Here is a 22,266-nt window from a genome sequence, read left to right on the forward strand (position 1 = left end):
TGTTCAACAGGAGGTTTTTGCCTCTTGGTTTATTTAACAGCCCTAAAGCTTACTTAAGTAATATTTTATAAATAAAATTTTACTGTCACCAGAGGCAAATGCAAAACTCTTTTAAGAAGGCCAGTTTTATTACATCATGCCACTCTTTATAAACATTTGTGAGAAGCGCAGGCATTGGTGGAGATACACAAAAAAGTAGTTGTCTTTTTTTATGTTAATCAACTGTCATTTCCAAAACTGAAATGGTCAGCAAACCTAAATGTCACAGAGCACAGATATACAACGGCTCACAACCCCATCTCCTCACTTTTTTTCTCAGACCTCCTCTGGGGACCTGAGATTGATGGAGGTTTAGTTGTGTCCACTCAGCTTGGATCGTAGGACGTGACTAATTTCAATCTGAGGACCCTCAGTGGATATCTGGAAAATGAGAATATTATATAAAGATTAGGAGATGATCCACTGAATTTGGGCAAACATGCAATTAACACAAAAACGGAGAATCGTGGCTTTGTTAAGTTGAAGAATTCAGAGGAAGCTACATTCTGGAAACTAAGCCAGGCTTTTTTAACTGTGCATATCAGTACCACCAAAATAGACTCCATTCAGAAAACAGAAGAAGGGCCATGTACCATTATTGGATAGGCATGCTCTTCTCAAATACAGCTGCCAGCCGGGCTGCTGGTTGGCAGAGGAAGTGGAAATCTCCCTCCGGAGGACACTGCTATTTAACTCAGAGGAATAGCCCTTTGTCCTGCGACTTTTATGGGGTTTTTTTCTTCAGTAGCTTTTGCAGAATTGTAACCATTCAAGACTGGATGCTCCTTGGAGTCTGTGCTATCACTCGTATCCAGGCTTGGGGGCTTTCATATAGGAAAGGATTTACTTGCAGTCATTCAGGTACCTGGTCCAGATATGCACTCGGAAAATTTTGTTTGTGTTTGTGCTTTTCCAAATCTTCTCCAAGTGGGGCCGGTTATCTCAGAAGCACAGATTTTCTCAGGAGACTATCTTAACCTTTTGTTTCTACTGGAGCAAAATCATTTGCAGGAATTCAGTGCCCCTGGGCACTTGCAGTTCCATCCTGACCAGATCTGTAGCCAACAAGTTGTGCCGAGTGAAACAAGAAGCAGACCAGGGACTTTCCTGGTGGTCCAGTGGTTAAGACTCCGCACTTCCACTGCAAGGGGCATGGGTTCGATCCCTGGTCACAGAACTAAGACCTTGCATGCCACGCGGTACAGCCAAGAAGATCAAAAAACAAAGAAGTAGACCAGACGGTTTCTGAAATGTCACCAGACATGGTCCTCTTCGCATAGAAAAGTGCTACAGTGTGGGTTAGCCAGAATCTCTATCTGTGGAGGTCTGATACAGCAACATGTTTCTGGGTACCTCTCCTTTCTACCTGGACTTCATTCTTAGAAGTCCAAGGCAGTTGAAGGAAGAGGGTGTGATTACATGTTATATGTGAAAACATTTTCAGGTATAAACCATCAAGCAGTGGTCACTTGAAACGTGAAAATCCTAATACCAATAATAAAACAATCAGAATCGCTTCAGCTTTTCTCTTAACGTTATATAATTGGTTTGCAAAGTGCAATTATGAGACTCTTACCTAACCATGACAAACCTATTTTTACCTTCAAATATTGCTACTTTGTCTGACTAAAAGAGATGTTTTGTGAAAACAGAAAGCCAGACTTAGATTTTGGTAGATTTTCGTTCTTCATGCACAGGTTACATGATTTTAACAAAACTATCAAAATAGTCATGTGACTTGCATCTTGTCTTTATGCAAAAACAAAGTAGCATTTGTATTCCACAACCTGGGCTCTGGTTGCATTCATAAGAACCAACCACCTACTGAGGAGTGAGGTTGACAATGTAAACACAGAACAAATCGGGTCTCTGGATAACATCTATATAGCTGCTGAATTAAACCTACCGCTAACCTAATAAACTGCTGGAATTTAAAAAAAAAAAAAAAGAAAGAAAGAAAAAGTAAATGGGACTCCACCAAAGCATTGTATGAAGGTAAAGTAAGGATTCTATTAAAAGCTCCAAAAGGCACTGGGCAAACCCACCAAAGTGGGGAGTGAGCAGTCCCGGTGCCCACCTGCTCTGCCAAAGATGAGAGTTATTACTGGGCCAGCGTCATCCTGGCTGTGCTCAAAGTCTGGCCTGTACTGAAATAGCACTGTGAGAAGAGTTGCAGGGGCGTATGGCTGACCAAAGCCCTGAGGAGCAGGCCAGAAAGTCAGGCAGCCACGTAGAACCTGCGGGGCCTGGATTGCATCACACTGCACGCTCCCAATTTAGCCTCCCATTCCCAAGAACCAGGAATTGCAATCCATGCACTACCTGTAGCCTGTCTGCAGGCAGCTCAGCTGTCATTCGTTGGTCCTTCTTGTTTGCTTTCATTGTGAAGTTGACAAGCACATGCACGCACACACACGGACTCATTCACGTGGAAGGTGTTATTGCCTTGCCAGCGCTCTGTCCCAGAATCCAAAAGCTTCTGCCATTCTCACAGATCCGAGAGTTGACAGCCGAGCTCGGATCTTTCACCTTCATCCAACAGCACCAGACTTGACTCAGGCAGGCACTTCCTTTACATGTGTAGTCCTGTCATAGTGAGCCCTGGAGGTAAAAAGAATTCTTCCCCGGGAGTTTCGGGCAAGCTCTAAATGACCCATATGCTTCTGCCTATAAACTGCTTGAAGAATCAAGATTAGTCTCAAAAACCTAAAGCCGTCCTGTCTTCTTTGCAAACATCTAAGAGACGACTCCTTGCTGCTTCTGCATTAGCATCCCCAGAGGAAGCTTTTGCCCCCGTGTCTGTTTACATCTGCTCATCATCCCACCAGTCCTCTTTGGCTGGGATTGGCAGAATCCAAAATGTATCTGGTCCCCTTCGCTTCAATCTCTGCCCTGAAGAGTCCACAGCCCGGCAGAGGCAGGACCGGGGTGCTCTGTGGGACTTCACTGGCCTGGTTCCCTTACTTACCGACTCTGACCATGAGCAAGCCAACTTCCCAAAACCTCTGTTCCAATATCTTAATGTCAGTAGACAAAAATGCTAAAGTAGATTAATAGAAAATATTTTAAAAACGAACCACCCCATCAAAAAATGGGCGGGGCTTCCCTGGTGGCGCAGTGGTTGAGAGTCTGCCTGCCGATGCAGGGGATGCGGGTTCTTGCCCCGGTCCGGGAAGATCCCACATGCCGCGGAGCGGCTGGGCCCGTGAGTCATGGCCGCTGAGCCTGCGCGTCCGGAGCCTGTGCTCCGCAACGGGAAAGGCCACAACAGAGAGAGGCCCACGTACGGCAAAAAAAAAAAAAAAAAATGGGCGGAAGATCTCCATAGACATTTCTCCAAAGAGCACATACAGATGGCCAAGAGGCCAATGAAAAGACGCTCATCGTCGCTCATTATTAGAGAAATGAAAATCAAAACTACAATGAGGTATCAGCTCACCTTACCCTGGTCAGAATGACCATCATTAAAAAGTCTACAAATAATAGATGCTGAAGAGGGTGTGGAGAAAAGGGAACCGTCCTACACTGTTGGTGGGAATGTAAATTGGTGTAGCCACTATGGAGAACAATATGGAGGTTCCTTAAAAAACTAAAAATAGAGTTACCATATATCCAGCAATCCCACTCCTGAACATATATCTGGAAAAGGTGAAAACTCTAATTCAAAAAGATATATTCTCCCCAATGTTCATAGCAGCACTGTTTACAACAGCCAAGACATGGAAGCAACCTAAGTGTCCATCAGTAGATGAATGGATAAAGACGATGTGGTACATATATACAATGGAATACTACTCAGACATAAAAAAGACTGAAATAACGCCATTTGCAGCAACATGAATGGACCTAGAGATTATCATACTGAGTGAAGTAAGTCAGACAAAGACAAATATTATATGATATCTTTTATATGTGGAATCTAAAAAATAATACAAATGAGTTATTTACAAGACAGAAACAGACTCACAAACATAGAAAACAATCCTGTGGTTACCAAAGAGTAAGGGGGGAAAGAGAAATTACTAGTATGGGATTAACAGATACTCACCACTATATGTAAAATAGATTGGCTCCCCTGGTAGCACAGTTGTTAAGAATCCGCCTGCCAATGGCAGGGGACACGGGTTCGAGCCCTGGTCCAGAAAGATCCCACATGCCACGGAGCAACTAAGCCCACATGCCACAACTACTGAGCCTGTGCTCTAGAGCCCACGAGCCACAACTAGTGAAGTCCGCATGCCTAGAGCCCATGCTCCGCAACAAGTGAAGCCACCACAGTGAGAAGCCCGCGCACTGCAACGAAGAGCAGCCCCCGCTCGCCGCAACTAGAGAAAGCCTGCGCGCAGCAACGAAGACCCAACACAGCCAAAAATAAAATAAATAAATTAAAAAAAATAAAATTAAATAGATGAACAACAAGGGTATACTGTATAGCACAGGGAACTATATTCAATATCTTGTAATAACCTATAATGAAAAGGAATCTGAAAAATATATATATACATATGTGTGTATATATTTATATATACATATATGGTTGAATCACTTCGCTGTACACCTGAAACTAACACAATGTTGTAAATCACCTATACTTCAATTTAAAAAAGAATTTATATTACTATAAATAGATATTAGTGTAAAACCATTAAACTGTACATCTTAACATCTCCCCCCCTCCCTCCCTCCTCTTACCCTTCTCCCCAGAAATGTTCTTTATTTACATTGCTGGAACTTTTTTTAGGCTTATTTAGGTAATAAAAGGAGAGGAGTACAGGAAGAAGCCAGAAAACTGATTTATCTAAGCAAAGACAAGGAGCTAATGATAGAAGAATAGATCTAGAAGTCAGAGGAGGAAGTGAGAATGGTGAGCTGGCAATCTAGGGGAGAGAGTAAGGAGGGGGGAAGGAGGCAGAGAGAGGAGAAAGATTAGTAATTTACCACCTGCCCAGCAGGGGTCACATAGAGTAAAACAGTCCCTTATATAGTACCTCGATAGAAGCTTTTACTGAAAAATGCCATAAGGAAAGAAGTGAATTTCTTATAAGGAAGCAGGTGCATAGAGAGTGCCATTTTGATTTTTAACAAAATAATCGTTCAGCAAAGATTTGTCAGATCCTCTTATCTAAAAGGGTAATTGGTAACTGAAGGGTGATGCCTGTTTAAAAGCAAAAGACTGCCTTGTTCATTTCTTTAAAAATAATAATTTTTTTAAAAATGTGTAATTGTACTAACAGAAGCTCGAATAAACTTTAGAATCTGTTAAAGACCAAAGCCCGGTTGTCCCATCCTCTGACACAAATCGTTTCTGGAATGAGACCAAATTGAATGAATGAATGAGATAAAAGCTAATCCGTTATCCCTCAGGGATTCAGGAGGGGCACCATTATGGCTTGGTCACCTAGTGACATTATATTCGTCAAGCATTTATGTGCCTTGTGCTATTGGTTAGACCTTGTCCCAAACATTGTTCAGTCATGTAACTGGTACCCACTTCCTATTCTCAAGGAGCTGGTGTCTAGCCTCCCTAAGTCCAGTCCTTTATGGGGTAAGTGTCCAGATGACCAGGTAGAAGAAGCTACCTGCCATGGGACAGTGATGCCGCAGCTCTTGAAGCACAAATTGCTCCCCAGGACCTATACTGGGGCTGAATGTCACCCAGCTCACTTCTCCCTCCCAGCACCCACACTAATAACCTCATGCACGGCCATGGATCTTCCTACCACCACCCGCCCACTTCAGACTGACCTCTTACCACCCCCACACCAGCTACCCCTGGTGCACAGACATCCTCCAGGAATCCACTGGGATCCTCTGACCCATAATGTTGCCCTCATGGCAGTCAGTATGGCCCATCACTCAGGGTGCCTGATACCATCCATACCCTCAGTGGGACCCTGGCCTGCTGGGAGGACTCTGACATCAATCACTGTGGGTGAGGGACAGCTCCCAGGGCATGTACTCACACCACCCCCACACCTTCCCTTCTTTCTCCTAGCTCGTAGCGGCTGCCCCCCGAGTTTTCTGTTTTGATGGCAAAAGCCTCCAGGGCCTGGAAGCAGAAGGGGCCACGTGGTAGATGTCACCAATTATTCATAGTGTTATCTCTAGAATAAAATGTCCTGGAAGTGCTCAGTGAAGACAAGAGTGCCTCCTTTAATAATCCCTCTCAGGAGATTTGAGTTGCCAAATTTGGGCAGCCCCCAACCTCAAATAGTGCCCCCAAATCAGTCAATTGGAACTGGAATCCGAATTATGAGATAATGTTATCCAGCAAACCATCTGGTGTCATCGACCTTAATCAGCACTTCCCATAAGATATACTAGGTACTAATAAATGTCTGTTATTGTCTTTATCAAATTTCTGGTAGACACATGCAAATCTAAGCCACACAGTTAAAATAAAGCAACCAGTCAAAATTTCTCTAAAGAGAAATGTGTACCCTAGTTTTTCAAGATAGTAAAATAGAGAAAGAATATACAGCTAAGGGGGGAAAAATGTATTTCGACAAAGCTCTGAAATTGGAGCCATGGCAGATAGTAACATTTGTTATCACCGGAAGTTACCTACTCATGTCCTACTGGCGAATCACACGGCAGGTGCCGTCCGTCAGCAGGAAGCTCTTTCCGGCGGAGGGAGGATGAGCTGGGATCTCCGCCTTCAGTGATCTTCAAGGAACTTGAATTTTTAGCCAAGACTAAAATTTCCATGAAGCAGATGACAAGCTCCCCAGGAAAGAAGAGAACCCAGCGCTAATCCATGTTCTAGACCAGGAGCTCTGAGAGCAGAGGGTCAACAAGAGCTTGAGCGGTCGAGGCTTCATGAAAAGGACCTTGGGTTGTAGGCAGACTCAAAAGAGAAAGAGGACGAACTGGAGAGAGAACAGAAGCGCTGGCTTGATTTAAAGAGACACCAAGAGTCGCAGTGATTTGTCCACAGCTGAACCCCGTTCAGCTGTTTGCTTTCATTATTGGCAGGTTCCTCAGCCCCTGAATTTCTGTCCTCTAATCCTGATCTTGTTTATATTTGTAGACTCATCTTTATTAGAACTGACCATACATTGTGCCCCAAAAAAGCAGGGTTTTCTCCCCTTGTCCCAGACTCCTACCGGGTTAGCATCCCCTTTCATTCTCAGAACTGTTCTTATTTGGATAGAACTATTCTTATTTGGATGATAAATTATATTGTCCTCCCTGACTCTGCCTGACCCCTGTAGAGTACTGGATAAGGTCAAAGTCCACTGAACAAAATGCTTCCCAGACAGCATTTCTAGGAATCCGAAAATGCAAAGTACTCATGACTGAGAAAAAAAAAAAAAAGACCAGAAATAGACTCTTTCCTTTGTCTTACAAATGTTCCTAAATGGGTTGTAAAGCACCAAATGGATGCTCACAACATAAAAAGTTCAGACACTCATCAACTGGGACCAAAATGAAAAACAACAGCATAAAAGTTAACGAAACATAAAATATGCTAATAGAGGTAGAAGGAAATTAAACAGGGAAATAAGTTAATAAATAACAAGTCTTAACTTGAAGAAGAATGACAAGAAAAAAGTAAGGCCTCACCAGCCAGAATTCCTAGAAAGACAGGTGTGTCCATATAAATTTCACAGCCTTCTTCCAATAACAGCAAAACACAAATGAAGTAAGATTAGCTGTGATAGTATTTATTCAGGTAATTAAATGTGGAGACAGTGTCCTAACACAGGTGAAGCAATGTGATTACAATCACTGCTGCAGTGATACCTCCTTGACTGTCAGTGTCATAAACCAGAGATGGAGGTCAATCCCACATGGAGCGCGGAAACAAAGATGTGTTCTAACCAGCTGTCTCCTGGATCTTCTTCTCTTAGAACAATAGCAAAATGTAGATCCAGAAAATCAAGCCATCTGTCTTCTTCTTATGACTGTCATTTGTCAAAAACATATGGATGTTGTGTACTTAATTATCATTTAACAGCTTTAATCTCAAATCCAACCGTCTGTTTAACATCCGCACTTGACTTCCCGTAAACAACTTGAACTTCACACACCCAAACTTTTTTGGGAGACGGGGGAGAGATCATAGCATTTTGGAAATACAAATTTTAAAGGTTACTTTCCATTTACAATTATTACAAAATATTAGCTATATTCCCCCCATGTTATACAATACATCCTTGAGCCTATCTTATACCCAGTACTTTGTACCTCGCACTTCCCCACCCCTGTAATGCACACCCCACCCCCGCCGCTGGTAACCACTAGTTGTTCTATATCTGAGTCTGTTTCTTTTTTGTTATATTCACTAGTTTCTTGTATTTTTTACATTCCACACATAAGTGAGATCATACAGTATTTGTCTTTCTCTGTCTGACTTACTTCGCTAAGCATAATGCCCTCCAATCCATCCACGTTGCTGCCAATGGCAAAATTTTTTCTTTTTTATGGCTGAGTAGTATTCCATTGTATATACATACCACATCTTCTTTATCCATTCATCTGTTGATGGCCACTTAGGTTGTTTCCATGTCTTGGCTGTTGTAAACAATGCACCTGTGAACACTGGGGTGTATGTGTCTTTTCAAAGTAGAGTTTTTTACACCCAAACCTAAACTCTGCCTTTGTCCTGCTCCTGCACCCGTCTTGCCCATCAGTGACTCTCGATCTGTACAAGGTGCTCAAGCCAGGAACCTGGGACTCATTCCTGACGCCTCCCCGACTTCCCATGTTCAATCAATCACCAGTTCCCTCAACCCTACCTCCAAAATGTAGCATGAACTTTCTCCATCTCCACCACTACCGTGCCCTTCTCTCTCCTGGATCACTGCAGGTGACCTTCAACTTTGCCCCTTCCTGCCCCAATCCATTCAACACACAAAGGCCAGAAGGGAATTTGAAAAGTGTAAGTTGAGGCTTCCCTGATGGCACAGTGGTTAAGAATCCACCTGCCAGTGCAGGGGACACGGGTTCAAGCCCTGGTCTGGGAGGATCCCACATGCCGTGGAGCAGCTGGGCCCGTGCACCACAGCTGCAGAGCCTGCGCTCTAGAACCCAAGAGCCACAACTGCTGACCCCCGTGCTACAACTACTGAAACCCACATACCTAGAGCCCGTGCTCTACAACAAGAGAAGCCCGTGCACTGCAATAAAGAGTAGCCCCTGCTCGCCGCAACTAAAGCCCACGCGCAGCAAGGAAGACCCAGTGTAGCCATAAATAAATGAATGAATGAATAAATAAATAAAATAAAAGCGTGGGTCATATTGCCTCACTGCCTACTCTTTTTTTTTTTTTTTTTTTGCGGTACGCGGGCCTCTCACTGTTGTGGCCTCTCCCGTTGCAGAACACAGGCTCCGGACTCGCAGGCTCAGCAGCCATGGCTCGCGGGCCCAGCCAATCCACGGCATGTGGGATCTTCCTGGACCGGGGCACGAACCCATGTCCCCTGCATCAGCAGGCGGACTCTCAACCACTGCGCCACCAGGGAAGCCCTTTTTTTAAAATTATATAGATTCACCAGTAGTTGCAAAGAATGTACAGGCAGGTCCCATACATCAGGGGTCCACGGCCTGTTATGAACCAGGCCGCACAGCAGGACGTGAGTGGTGGGCAAGCGAGCAAAGCTTCATCTGCCGCTGCCCATCGCTGCCCATTGCTCATATTACCTCGTGAACCATCGCCCCTGCCCCCGGTCCTTGGAAAAGTTGTCTTCCATGAAACCAGTCCCTGGTGTCAAAAAGGTTGGGGACTGCTGCCATATATCCTTCACCCAGCTTCCCCTCATGTAAACTTTTCAGTGACTTCTTATTGCTGTGGATAATGTCCAAAATCCTTAACTTGACTCCAAAGCCCTTGGGACCTGCCACTGTCCCCACCGCTCACTGACCTCCCCGACAGCAACCTTCCTGTAGTTCCTCCACTGACCAGAGATCTAGGCCTGCCTTGGGCCTCTGCTCCCGAACACTTTTCCCTTCCTTCCTTCCCCATTCCTACTTCTCTCATTCAGTAACTCTTCTTTACCCTCCGTGTGGCAGCTTTGTTATCCCTTCCTTAGTGAACCTTCCTTGAGCACTCATTCCAAATGAGGTCCCTTCACATTCTGTCCTCTTTGGTCATAGCCCTTGTCTAGATCCAGGATCTAGAATGCTTGTGTGTGTTTAATTTTTCATGTCTGGCTCACGTGTAGACTCCAAGTACAATGTGGCAAAAGCTTTGTCCGCTTTGACTGTCACCCAAGCAGAGCCCAGGCCCTGCACTTGATAGGTACAGCAGTTGGCTTTATGGAGCTGTCCACGTGGTATTTCTGTTTCTATCAAGTAAGAAAGAAACTGGATTATGCCAAGACCCCTCTGAATTCTAGCCTCTTCCCTTTGCTTTCTCCCCTCCAATATCCATGAACTTGTTCTACGCTCGACCCAGTTACAGTAAGGGCACTTAACTTCCTCTTTGATTTCCCTTCAATAACAGATTGTGACTGGTAATTCACTTAGCGTATGTTGAAACCTGCAAGTCTACTGATTAGGTTCCCAAGCACCCAGCTTGCTGTAATAAAGACAGAGAAAAGATGTCATCCCTCAAAGAGAACCTGGAAAATAATTATTTCTGGCAGAAAACTTGTTTTGTCTCACAGACTTACCCTTCAGAGTCATTCATGAATGAGTAATGAACTCAGGAAGGATCAGTGATGCATTGTCTTAAGGCTTCAATCTGTTTTGCTGAGAACTGAATAAAAAAGTCACAAGAGGAGATGATGATTTAGAAAGAGAAGTATGGTTGCTCTAACATACAAGTCTTGAAAGAAGGAAATTGGGCAATTCATCTAGTTTTCTATGAGTAGTTTTTCAGGTTTCAATTGTGAGTCACCTCAGTAATTTTTTTCTCTGCTATTTAATTCCAGTGTTTATTTTATTATTTCCCAACAGTAAAATAAAATAGTGTGTAACAGCCAAAGTTTATTTTAAGAGAGGAGACAGTAAGAAAAAGTTGGTGGTGGTGGTCTTTGCTTTGGTATATAACATACGATTTTAATGCCGTTAAGTTTTGTTCTTTTCCTCAAGGAGTTATTTAAAACATTTAATATATTCTCATCTCCTTTTTGATGGATGATGAGTCCTCCTCTGTAAAGTTTTGAATGATGTAGAATAACAACAGATTAAATAGAACAATCAAAAGCAGGCATTAAAAATAGCGGTGCAGGCAGTCGTGTGGCAGATCGAAGGGTGAGGGTCACAGAAAGACATTGCTTGGTGACTGGCTAGATGCATGATGTCTAAGCCCAGAAGGCCCTTTTGGTCCCAGCAGCGTGTCCATCAGCTAAAGGAAAGCAGCCCCTGTTCCCAGCTTCCAACTCAGCTTACATTAGAGGACTCACCGATGTCAGTCCTATGGAGTTATTCCCAGCAGGTACCACCACCTGGGATGCATCAATTCGCAGGCATTCTAGTGATGGTCGGGCATCTGAGTTTCTTGTTTTGGGTTTGTTTTGCTTTGCTTTTGCTTCTTAAATCATCTTATAGACTGCACATCAACAAGCGCTGTGTCTCCTTATCACAAAAGTCAGTGGGAAGTATTTGCAGGCAGGAGAGAAGAGAATCAATAGACTTAAAAAAAAAAAATTGACATCCAGGACAGGACGAAAATTCAGGTGCCGTGTGAGAGATTCCTATTGACCTTTTAGTCACATCTCCTGATTTTTGTTATTCCAGGAGTCTGTCTCCGGTGCCTCCTGCTGAGATGATGAGAGACTGTGCTGATAATACATGCCATCTTTCCTTTGGGGAGTTCCAAATACTTTTTGTATGTTTAGCCAAACACATTGTGTATTTACTAGAGAGTGAAGTTCTTTTCAAGGATAACTGCCGAAAGTGGAAAGCCATCTTGCTGAGTAAGGGAGAACAAGTGGAAAGCCATCTTGCTGAGTAAGGGAGAACGCTTTAGGAGATGAACCTGGGAACAATGACAGCTGCCTGTCACCTGCTGGGTGCTTTTCGTGAACCTGCTCCTGGAGTGGCCCTCGGGAGAGCACAGACAAAGGAGAGAGAGGAGAGGGCAGGGAGTGCTGTCCAGGCCTTCCTTGGCTTCTCACCTCTTCCCCCTGCCACATTCGACTCCCTCAGGTGTCCCCGCAAAGAGAAAGCACTGTAGTTATTCTTCTTCTCTATCTTGAACGAATCATGTGACACTAGAATGCCAGGTCACTTGGGCTGTCGTTCCCTGGAATCCAGGGAAGAAGGAGGGGACCCCTGCCCCTTGGATTGTCCACAGTAGCCTAGACCTTGACTGGCTCCCTCAGCCTCCCTTTGGAGAAGGAAAGGGTAGTTTGGAAACTGAGACCTGGGTCGAGGACCAGACTCCAGGTCCATAATATAAACGTAAGGCAGAACCTGTCCCAGAATGTAAGACTCTCAATTCCCTGTTGAACAGATTTTATGCTTTTTCCTAACTCACTGTGGTTGCATCCCTTGTGGAATTATCTAAGTTTCTCTTACTAATTTATTTTCCGATCCTGGTGCCAGGCTCAGGAGCTCATGTTCCCTGGGTTCTTTCTTTCAGATCTGCCTTTCATCGCTACTTTGCTGCCGCATGTCCACAGAGACACCCTTATTTGAAGGGGACAGTTCCTGATTGTACAAGGGCACCCTCCTGACGTTTGAAAAGTGTTAGCATCCCTGGGGCCAGGCACTAAATGCCAGTAGTGATCCCCTCGTGAGTGTGACACGCAGAAACACACTCAATTCCAGATGCTCCGGGGGTTGGGGGGAGGGTAGCCCAGGTGAGAACCACTGCCAGGGGCTTGGACAGGCCCTTCCTCCACCGTCTAGTCCAGGACCACCAGTGCTTCTTCTCGCCTGACCACATTTCAGCGGGGAGGATCTCCTAAGTGATTCATTCGTTGATGTTTACTCTGCAGGTATTTCCAGAGCGCCTGCTAACAGCTCCACACCCTGTTTGAGGAGCTGTAGATCCGCCAGCCATTAGTCACTGCTCACATCTGCCCCTTCCTAGCTCTGTCCTACCTTCATCTGTTTATTTGCATGTTACTTCATAAATGTCTGCCAGTCATCCCTGGACCTCTCTTCTGACTCCCTACCTGGGGACTCAGCTTGTCCAGGACAGTGACCACTTCTGCTTTGGCTTTTTTCCCTCTGAGACCCCAGAGCAATCATCTTCATGTAGTAGGAATTCAGTAAGTGTTGGTCTGACTGCATGATCCAAGGATATGCAACCATCGCCAAGGGTATATTTCTTTTCTGTAATAGAGATAATGGTTCTGATGTGTCGTTTTTTCTAATCTGAAGATTCTATTTTGTCTGCCACCCACCTGTAATGAGGAATAGCGTGGGAAACATTGGTATCCCTGGTAAACAGTCAATTTGACATATGTCACGTACAAGGTGAAGACTGACTCTGAACGCTCCTTATTTCCTACGTGCGTCCTGAGGAAGCCTTGGTCTTCGAGGCCATGCTTTGATCCCCTCCCAATCGTGACTTCTCAGTCAGAGAAGTCTTTTTCTGCCTTCCGTAGATTCAGAGTGCTTGGCGGCATAAGGCAAACAGACAAAAAAATAGGACAGACGACGAAAGGAAAGTGAGTGCAAAACTGGGAGAATCTGAGGGAGCAATGGAGGCCTTCTTATTTCCTTTCTTCTTTTAATTTTTATATTATGGAAAATTCCAAACACACAGTAATTCCCAGAATACTATACTATTCCCCCAGTGTTCTTGTCACCTAGCTTCAACAGTGATCAACCCAAGGCCATCTCATTTCATTTCTATGCCTACCTACCCTCTCTTCCCTCCAATTGTATCATTTAAAACCCCAGCATCGTGTAATTGTATTCATAAGTATTTCAATATGAATCTCAAAAAGACTCTTTATAAAAACATCGCCACAGTTATGTTCCTGTGTCTAAAACATAGCAGCAATCTCCTGATACCATCACATAGCGCGTCAATGTTCCAGTATCCAACTGTGATGCTTTATCAATAAATCTGAAAACCAGATCCGAAATTATAGCTGCGTAGGAAAAGAAGCTGCAGAGGAACCAAGACAGATCTTTTCCTTACAGGAAAGTAGAATAAAGCAAATGGTACAAGGGAATTCCGGAAGTAAAAGTGAAATAGCTCTGATCAGTACCACGTCTCCTGAGACCTGTCCAACCTCACCTGTGCAGTATGTCCAGTCTCCTCAAGCTCACCCCCTGGTGGCAAGTGTGACCCATGGGGGCTTCCCTTAACTCTTCAGAAATATGCGTTTCCTAACACGAGAGGATTCCCTACTGTGTTATTGGCCACCTGTCAGAAGTGTGGGTGACACAGGGTTTCTTTTTAAGTATTGATGGAGCACATAATTTTAAAGTCAGCGTATTAAATAAACATCTCTGCCCTTTCTTCCAGCAGGCAGCCCAGAGAACGGCTCTCCACGCTCTGTCTGACAGGTACATTTTGTCATTTTTATGAACTATAAATTGCTTTATGAAACATTGAGCCCTATTTACTGTGGCATATAATTCATAATCGGATTTTGTCCCTAAAGTATCTGTGAACTGGGATGTTAAACATTTTGCATGCTTCAATTTGTCATGCATGTGTGGAGTTTATTACTGCAAAAATCGCCTTGTTGTATTTCATAGAAAGTATGAAGAATCCCTTGTTGTACAATGAAACAGGAGACAGGAAACTTGGAGGGAAAGTCCTGAATGGTGCAGTAGATTCTGAACTTCGGAATTGGTTGAGATCTAAGCTCATTTTTCAACAATAAGTACTTCATTTATTCTGGGGTGTTGTCTTCAGACTTCTCTTCCACATCATTTCCCCGAGAGCTGTCTGTCTTCCGATGTGATTCTCTCTCGAACTTTACTTTATGCGCGGAACCCAATTCATGGTGCTGTGCGTGCCTGACTTTTGACTCCTTGCTCTGGCTTGTTTTTCCTAACTTGTGTTATTGAATGAGATACGTAAAGCTAATCAGTAAACATACTCCAGCTGTATTTCACATCGTCCTTTGCCTATAAGACTGTTTGAAAGTATTTGAATGGGCACATATAAAGTTACTTTCTAGAATAGAGCAGACCATCTCTTGGTTTGGGTTGGTTTTTGATTTCTCATTTGCCAAAGTGTGTGGTGTGTGTGTGTGTGTGTGTTTTAAAGAACCATCAGGAGGTAAAGATGAAGCTTTGTTTTCTCTCCACAAGTGAGGTTCTCACAGGGCTGGAAACAGCCGGAGGAGCTGTTCCCCTCAGCGGGCTGGCAGGCATCTCGGCATTGTCTAGCTACCACCGCCCCCCTCCCTTCCTTCCCAGTTCTCTTCTGTGGAATGAGCAATAATTGACTGTGTAGACCAGCTCAGTTCAGTGCTTCTCCAAGGTGAAACCTGTCACTTAGGCGAATTATCTGTGCTCATGGGTGAAAAGCGTTTTCTCGATGGTGGCAGGCGGAGCCCAAGTGTTTTGATTTCAATTGAAAAGCCTTCCCCATGACAACCACACAAGCCTGTGGGCTCTAAGAGTGGCTGCCACGTGATCTGCTGGGGTTGCTTCTGGGATTTTCGCAAAAGCTGATAACTGTACTGCTTCTGAGTCTGTTGGTAGAAAGAAGAGAGACTCTGGATCACAACACACTTAAAATCTGACACATTAATTCTTTTCCTCTACACTTTCTCTTTTCCCTTTGACTTTTCTTCTTCAGTGATTCCTTCAACAAAACGCATTGAGAAGCAAGAGAGAGCCCTCAGTTGACAATACGATGCCACTGCCAATGGTGACGAGGTTTCTTTTGGGGATGATAAAAATGGTGTAAAATTAGATTATGGTGAAGACTTCACAACCCAGTAAATATACTAAAAACAACTGAATTGCATGCTTTAAATGGGTGAGCTTTATGGTATATAAATTACATTTCAATAATGCTACATATCTAGACACAAAATATCTTTATAGACTTTGGTAGAATGAATCAAGAACCATTTTTAAAAACATGGACTCCCATTGAAGACATGATTGTAGGTACAAAGACGAGTCATCAGAAACTAGGACCGGTATATTCTAAGGCTTCTCCCCAAAAGATACAGGACTTTGTCCTGGGTAGAAAATGTGCATAGATTTTCATGATGAGCAATGCTATTACCTTTGACATTTTCTGATCTTCTCTCAAAAACCCCTCCTGAAGCCCAATAATTAATTGACTAGTAAGTTAGTATCTTAGCCCTTGTTCTTATATAACCACTTAGTGCAGATACTGTGAGGAAAAAAAAGTTCATTCCCTAGAAACAGAAAAACAGAGGTTCCCATTGTCCCTGCTCTTCTAACGAATTTCCCTGTCTTCAAACGTAACTGAGCATTTCCCTCTAAACCTTAACAGTTTTTCTGTTCACAGTGGGAGGAACTCAACGCCTTGCAAAGTAATGCGCTGGCTTTGCCTACTATTCTAGCAATGCAGTTGTGTAAAGCTACTTCTCTGTGCTTTTCCTGTTTTATGTTTTCCGTTAATTCAGGACCACTTGAGTATTTCCATGAGTGAGAAGTCTCTGTAATTGTTGGGCGATACAATTAAAAACCCTTCTTCAGAATAAGGACTTGTAACACCTACTGAATTAATTGGATTCATGTTTCTAGTTTCTTCAATTAGAGAACGCTAACTTAACACACGACAGATGTCATTTTCTATCACATTACCTATTCTGTTGAATAAACTAGTCTTTTCTAGAAAATGAGGGATGCGGCTTTGGGTCCAGCCACCATATGACTTGCCTAAAATTCTATCTGTCCCAAGAACGACCTCAGGTTGGGAAGGGAATTGAGTAGAAATTCCCCTCCAGGTTGTGCCCTTCCCAAGGTAGAGATCTAACCCCAGTATCTCTGTCTACTTACAGTATGGTGGTGATCTTTCAAACATTCATTAACGCAGACTCTACTGGTTTCCTAAACTCTTTTTGCAGCCTGTTATCACCTCTTGATTTAAAATTCCATAATGATTAGGCAGCAATTTTGTTTCTCTCCGAGAAAAAGAAAGAGCACTTTTCAGGCCTTCAAAGTTGCTTCCTGAGTTCTGCGATTCTGGAGTTGGACAGAAAGCCCATGCTGGCTTGAGTCAGGCTACCATGTGACACTGAGGTATCCCACTGGTTTGCTCCTCTCTGGGCCCATGTCACTTCCATTTAACCTTATAACTGCCTAAGTACCTGGTGAACACAGGACGTGTGATCCAGGAGGAGAGCTGTTTTGTCTCAAGATGTACAACTTGATGATGAAATGGGATTCGCTTGACTGGGATTGTAGGGGCAATGTGAGTTTACACCGTAGGAAGCCAGTTGTCCTCTGCCTCCCCGTAAGAAAGCCGACCTTCGAGGCTTGGGGACCTGGCCTAATGGGACTAGATATAGGGAAAAGGGGTGTCGTTTCCCTCTCTGAGGGCAGATAGAAATCTCATCCCCGTGGGGTGTCAGAGGGTAGAGGATATCCAGACATCTTCTGAAGGTCAGTCTTGTCTATCTTTTCATTGCTCCAGCTTCCTGGTTTCCAGGGGCATTCTAGCAGAAGTCTAGCATCTGACAGTTGGTGATTGTAATGGTTTAAAGTTCAGTGAGTCCTCAGTAGTCAATACACAACCTTGATCAATTAAAACTCTGATATTGCCATTACTAAAATTTAAAAAGCATCTGTGGTCACTCCCATAGAGAACCTTTTGCCTTCTTTGACTTTGGGTGATGGGCTTAGTTGATGGTTCAGCCGAAATAGCCCAAACACTCCACAGACCCAAACAGGATCACGACAGCGAGGCAGATGTGGGCTTTGGCCCAACTAACCCGTGCCACCTGCAGCAATGGGAAGGGTGTGTGAAGGTGGGATGGTGGCTTGGGTTTTGTTCTTTTCTACTGTTGCCTGTAGAACTTTTTATCGATCTGTCTTATGCCATCGAGAGGCAGCTGGCCTACCAGAGGCCTGCCAGTGCCCCAAATAACGAAAAAACAAGACACCAGGGCAGGAAGAGGTGGCAAAATTCTCAGCAAGGTAAACCAATCAATTACAAGAGAACCTCCCTTTGCAGAGAAGCATACTCCTTTTTTTTTTTTTTTTTGGTGGAAAGTAAAGTTTACTTTATTTTGGATGCCGGCAACTAGGGGGAGGTACAGACTCATGTCCAAAGGCTGATTCGCTCCCCCTGACAACCAGCGGGCCAGAGCTTTCATAGGCAGAGGGAGCGGGCTACATGCAGAAACGGCACAGTCAGCTCTCACCGTCATTGAGATCTCACCGTCATTGAGAAATTGGTCATCAGTGGTCTGACCAGCACCATCTTGATTGTTTTAGGTACAGTTAACCTTCAGTTCCCGGCTCGGTTTGTTCCCATTTCCTTGAGGCCAGTTCTCGGAATTGTGGCAGCTTGTGTCATGGCTACAGCCTGGTCATCGTGTAGTTAACTTCTTCCACCTGGTGAGGGTTTCAGTATCTACAAGACAGCTCACGGGATGTGGCTCAGAATATTCTCCAGAGCCCTTGAGAGGGAACTAAATGTCCTTGACTTTGCTTACTGACTAAACTGTTATCGTTTTGTCCTGTTTGACTGCTTTTCTTTGCTTCTACATTTTCTCATTTCTCTGATTAAACTTAATTTGGCTAAAGTTTTTACGCAGACAAAAGACAGGAGGATATGGGGGTGGGGGAAGGACCGTAGGGTCCTGTTTCATTTCACTCCCCATTGCCCTCTCCCCTGGCAAATGCAAAACCACTTTCTCTCTGTGAATTTGCCTCTTTGGGGCATTTCATATAAATGGAATCCTGCGAAATGCGCTCGTTTGTGTTTGGCTTCTTTCACTGAGCGTGTTTTCAAGGTTTATCTGTGTTGTAGCAGGTACTAGTACTTCATTCCTTTTTTTCTTTTGAGATGTCTTATCAATTAATTTATTCTAAATTGCCAGTGTAATTTTTTTAATTTAATTTAATTTTTTAATACAGCAGGTTCTTATTAGTTATCCATTTTATACATATTAGTGTATACATGTCAATCCCAATCTCCCAATCCATCCCACCATCACCCCCCACCACCACCACTTCCCCCCCTTGGTGTCCATACACTTGTTCTCCACATCTGTATCTCAGTTGCCGCCCTGCAAACCCATTCATCTGTACCATTTTTCTAGGTTCCACATATATGTGTTAATACACGATATTTGTTTTTCTCTTTCTGACTTAACTTCACTCTGTATGACAGTCTCTAGATTCACGCATGTCTCTACAAATGACCCAATTTCATCGCTTTTTATGGCTGAGTAATATTCCATTGTATATATGTACCACATCTTCTTTATCCATTCGTCTGTCAATGGGCATTTAGGTTGCTTCCCTGACGTGGTTATTGTAAACAGTGTTTTGGTGAACATTGGGGTGCATATATCTTTTTTTTTTTTCTTTGCGGTACGCGGGCCTCTCACTGCTGTGGCCTCTCCCGTTGCGGAGCACAGGCTCCGGACGCGCAGGCTTAGCGGCCACGGCCCACGGGCCCAGCCGCTCTGCGGCATGTGGGATCTTCCCGGACCGGGGCACGAACCCGTGTCCCCTGCATCGGCAGGCGGACTCTCAACCACTGCGCCACCAGGGAAGCCCGCATATGTCCTTTTGAATTATGGTTTTCTCTGGGTGTATGCCCAGTAGTGGGATTGCTGGGTCATATGATAATTCTATTTTTAGTTTTTTTAAGGAACCTCCATGCTGTTCTCCATAGTGACTATATCAGTTTCATTCCCACCAACAGTGCAAGAGGGTTCCTTTTCTCCACACCCTCTCCAGCATTTGTTATTTGTAGATTTTCTGAAGATGCCCATTCTAACCAGTGTGAGGTGATACCTCATTGTAGTTTTGATTTGCATTTCTCTAATAATTAGTGATGTTGAGCAGCTTTTCATGTGCTTCTTGGCCATCTGTATGTCTTCTTTGAAGAAATGTCTATTTAGGTCATCTGCCCATTTTTTGATTGGCTTCTTTATTTTTTTTTAATATTGAGCTGCATGAGTTGTTTATATATTTTGGAGATTAATCCTTTGTCTGTTGCTTTGTTTGCAAATATTTTCTCCCATTCTGAGGGTTGTCTTTTGGTCTTGTTTGTAGTTTCCTTTGCTTTGCAAAAGCTTTTAAGTTTCATTAGGTCCCATTTTTTTTTACTTTCGTTTTTATTTCCATTACTCTAGGAGGTGGATCAAAAATGATCTTGCTGTGATTTATGTTAAAGAGCGTTCTTCCTATGCTTTCCTCTAAGAGTTTTATAGTGTCCAGTCTTACATTTAGGTCTCTAATCCATTTTGAGTTTATTTTTGTGTACGGTGTTAGGGAGTGTTCTAACTTCATTCTTTTACATGTAGCTGTCCAGTTTTCCCAGCACCACTTATTGCAGAGGCTGTCTTTTCTCCATTGTACATCCTTGCCTCCTTTGTCATAGATTAGTAGACCATAGGTGCATGGGTTTATCTCTGGGCTTTCTATCCTGTTCCATTGATCTATATTTCTGTTTTTGTGACAGTACCATATTGTCTTGATTACTGTAGCTTTGTAGTATAGTCTGAAGTCAGGGAGTCTGATTCCTCCAGCTCCGTTTTTTTTCCTCAAGACTGCTTTGGCTATTCGGGGTCTTTTGTGTCTCCATACAAATTTTAAGACTTTTTTGTTCTAGTTCTGTAAAAAATGCCATTGGTAATTTGATAGGGATTGCATTGAATCTGTAGATTGCTTTGGGTAATATGGTCATTTTTACAATATTGATTCTTCCAATCCAAGAACATGGTTTATCTCTCCATCTGTTTGTATCATCTTTAATTTCTTTCATCAATGTCTTATAGTTTTCTGCATACAGGTCTTTTGTCTCCCTAGGTAGGTTTATTCCTAGGTATTTTATTCTTTTTGTTGCAGTGGTAAATGGGAGTGTTTCCTTAATTTCTCTTTCAGATTTTTCATCATTAGTGCATAGGAATGCAAGAGATTTCTGTGTATTAAGTTTGTATCCTGCTACTTTACCAAATTCATTGATTAGCTCTAGTAGTTTTCTGGTAGCATCTTTAGGATTCTCTATGTATACTATCATTTCATCTGCAAACAGTGACAGTTTTACTTCTGCTTTTCCAATTTGTATTCCTTTTATTTCTTTTTTCTTCTCTGATTGCCATGTCTAGGACTTCCAAAACTATGTTGAATAGTAGTGGTGAGAGTGGACATCCTTGTCTGTTCCTGATCTGAGAGGAAAAGCTTTCAGTTTTTCACCATTGAGAATGATGTTTGCTGTGGGTTTATAGTATATGGGCTTTATTGTGTTGAGGTAGTTTCCCTCTATGCCCTCTTTCTGGAGAGTTTTTATTATAAATGGGTATTGAATTTTGTCAAAAACTTTTTCTGCATCTATTGAGATGATCATATGGTTCCTATTCTTCACTTTGTTAATATGGTGTATCACATTGATTGATTTGCGTATATTGAAGGATCCTTGCATCCCTGGGATAAATCCCACTTGATCATGGTGTATGATCCTTTTAATGTGTTGTTGGATTCTGTTTGCTAGTATTTTGTTGAGGATTTTTGCATCTATATTCATCAGTGATATTGGTCTGTAATTTTCTTTTTTTGTAGTATCTTTGTTTGGTTTTGGTATCAGGGTGATGGTGGCCTCATAAAATGTGTTTGGGAGTGTTCCTTCCTCTGCACATAGAATGAGTTTGGGAGTGTTCCTTCCTCTGCAGTTTTTTGGAAGAGTTTGAGAAGGATGGGTGTTAGCTCTTCTCTAAATGTCTGATAGAATTCACCTGTGAAGCCATCTGGTCCTGGACTTTTGTTTGTTGGAAGATTTTTAATCACAGTTTCAATTTCATTACTTGCGATTGGTCTGTTCATATTTTCTATTTTTTCCTGGTTCAGTCTTGGAAGGTTATACCTTTCTAAGAATTTATCAGTTTCTTCCAGGTTGTCCATTTTATTGGCATAGAGTTGCTTGTAGTAGTCTCTTATGATGCTTTGTATTTCTGCAGTGTCTGTCATAACTTCTCCTTTTTCATTTCTAATTTTATTGCTTTGAGTCCTCTCTTTTTCTTGATGAGTCTAGCTAGAAGTTTATCAATTTTTGTTTATCTTCTCAATGAACCAGCTTTTAGTTTTATTGATCTTTGCTATTGTTTTCTTTGTTTCTATTTCATTTATTTCTGCTCTGATCTTTATGACTTCTGTCCTTCTGCTAACTTTGGGTTTTATTTGTTCTTCTTTCTCTAGTTCCTA

The 22,266-nt window shown here is 43.1% G+C and overlaps 1 protein-coding gene across 1 annotated transcript in view; it reads left to right on the plus strand.

Annotated features, from left to right (window-relative positions):
- The window catches only part of AFF3 (ALF transcription elongation factor 3), a 556,703-nt gene that overhangs the window by 446,634 nt on the left and 87,803 nt on the right, over positions 1–22,266 (plus strand). Inside the window, exon 14 of the mRNA XM_065891597.1 lies at positions 14,420–14,457. Within this exon, the coding sequence (XP_065747669.1) occupies positions 14,420–14,457 (38 nt within the window). The remainder of the gene's footprint in view (positions 1–14,419; positions 14,458–22,266) is intronic.

This window comes from Phocoena phocoena, chromosome 14, assembly GCF_963924675.1.
Source record: "Phocoena phocoena chromosome 14, mPhoPho1.1, whole genome shotgun sequence".
NCBI classification, from domain to species: Eukaryota; Metazoa; Chordata; class Mammalia; order Artiodactyla; family Phocoenidae; genus Phocoena; species Phocoena phocoena.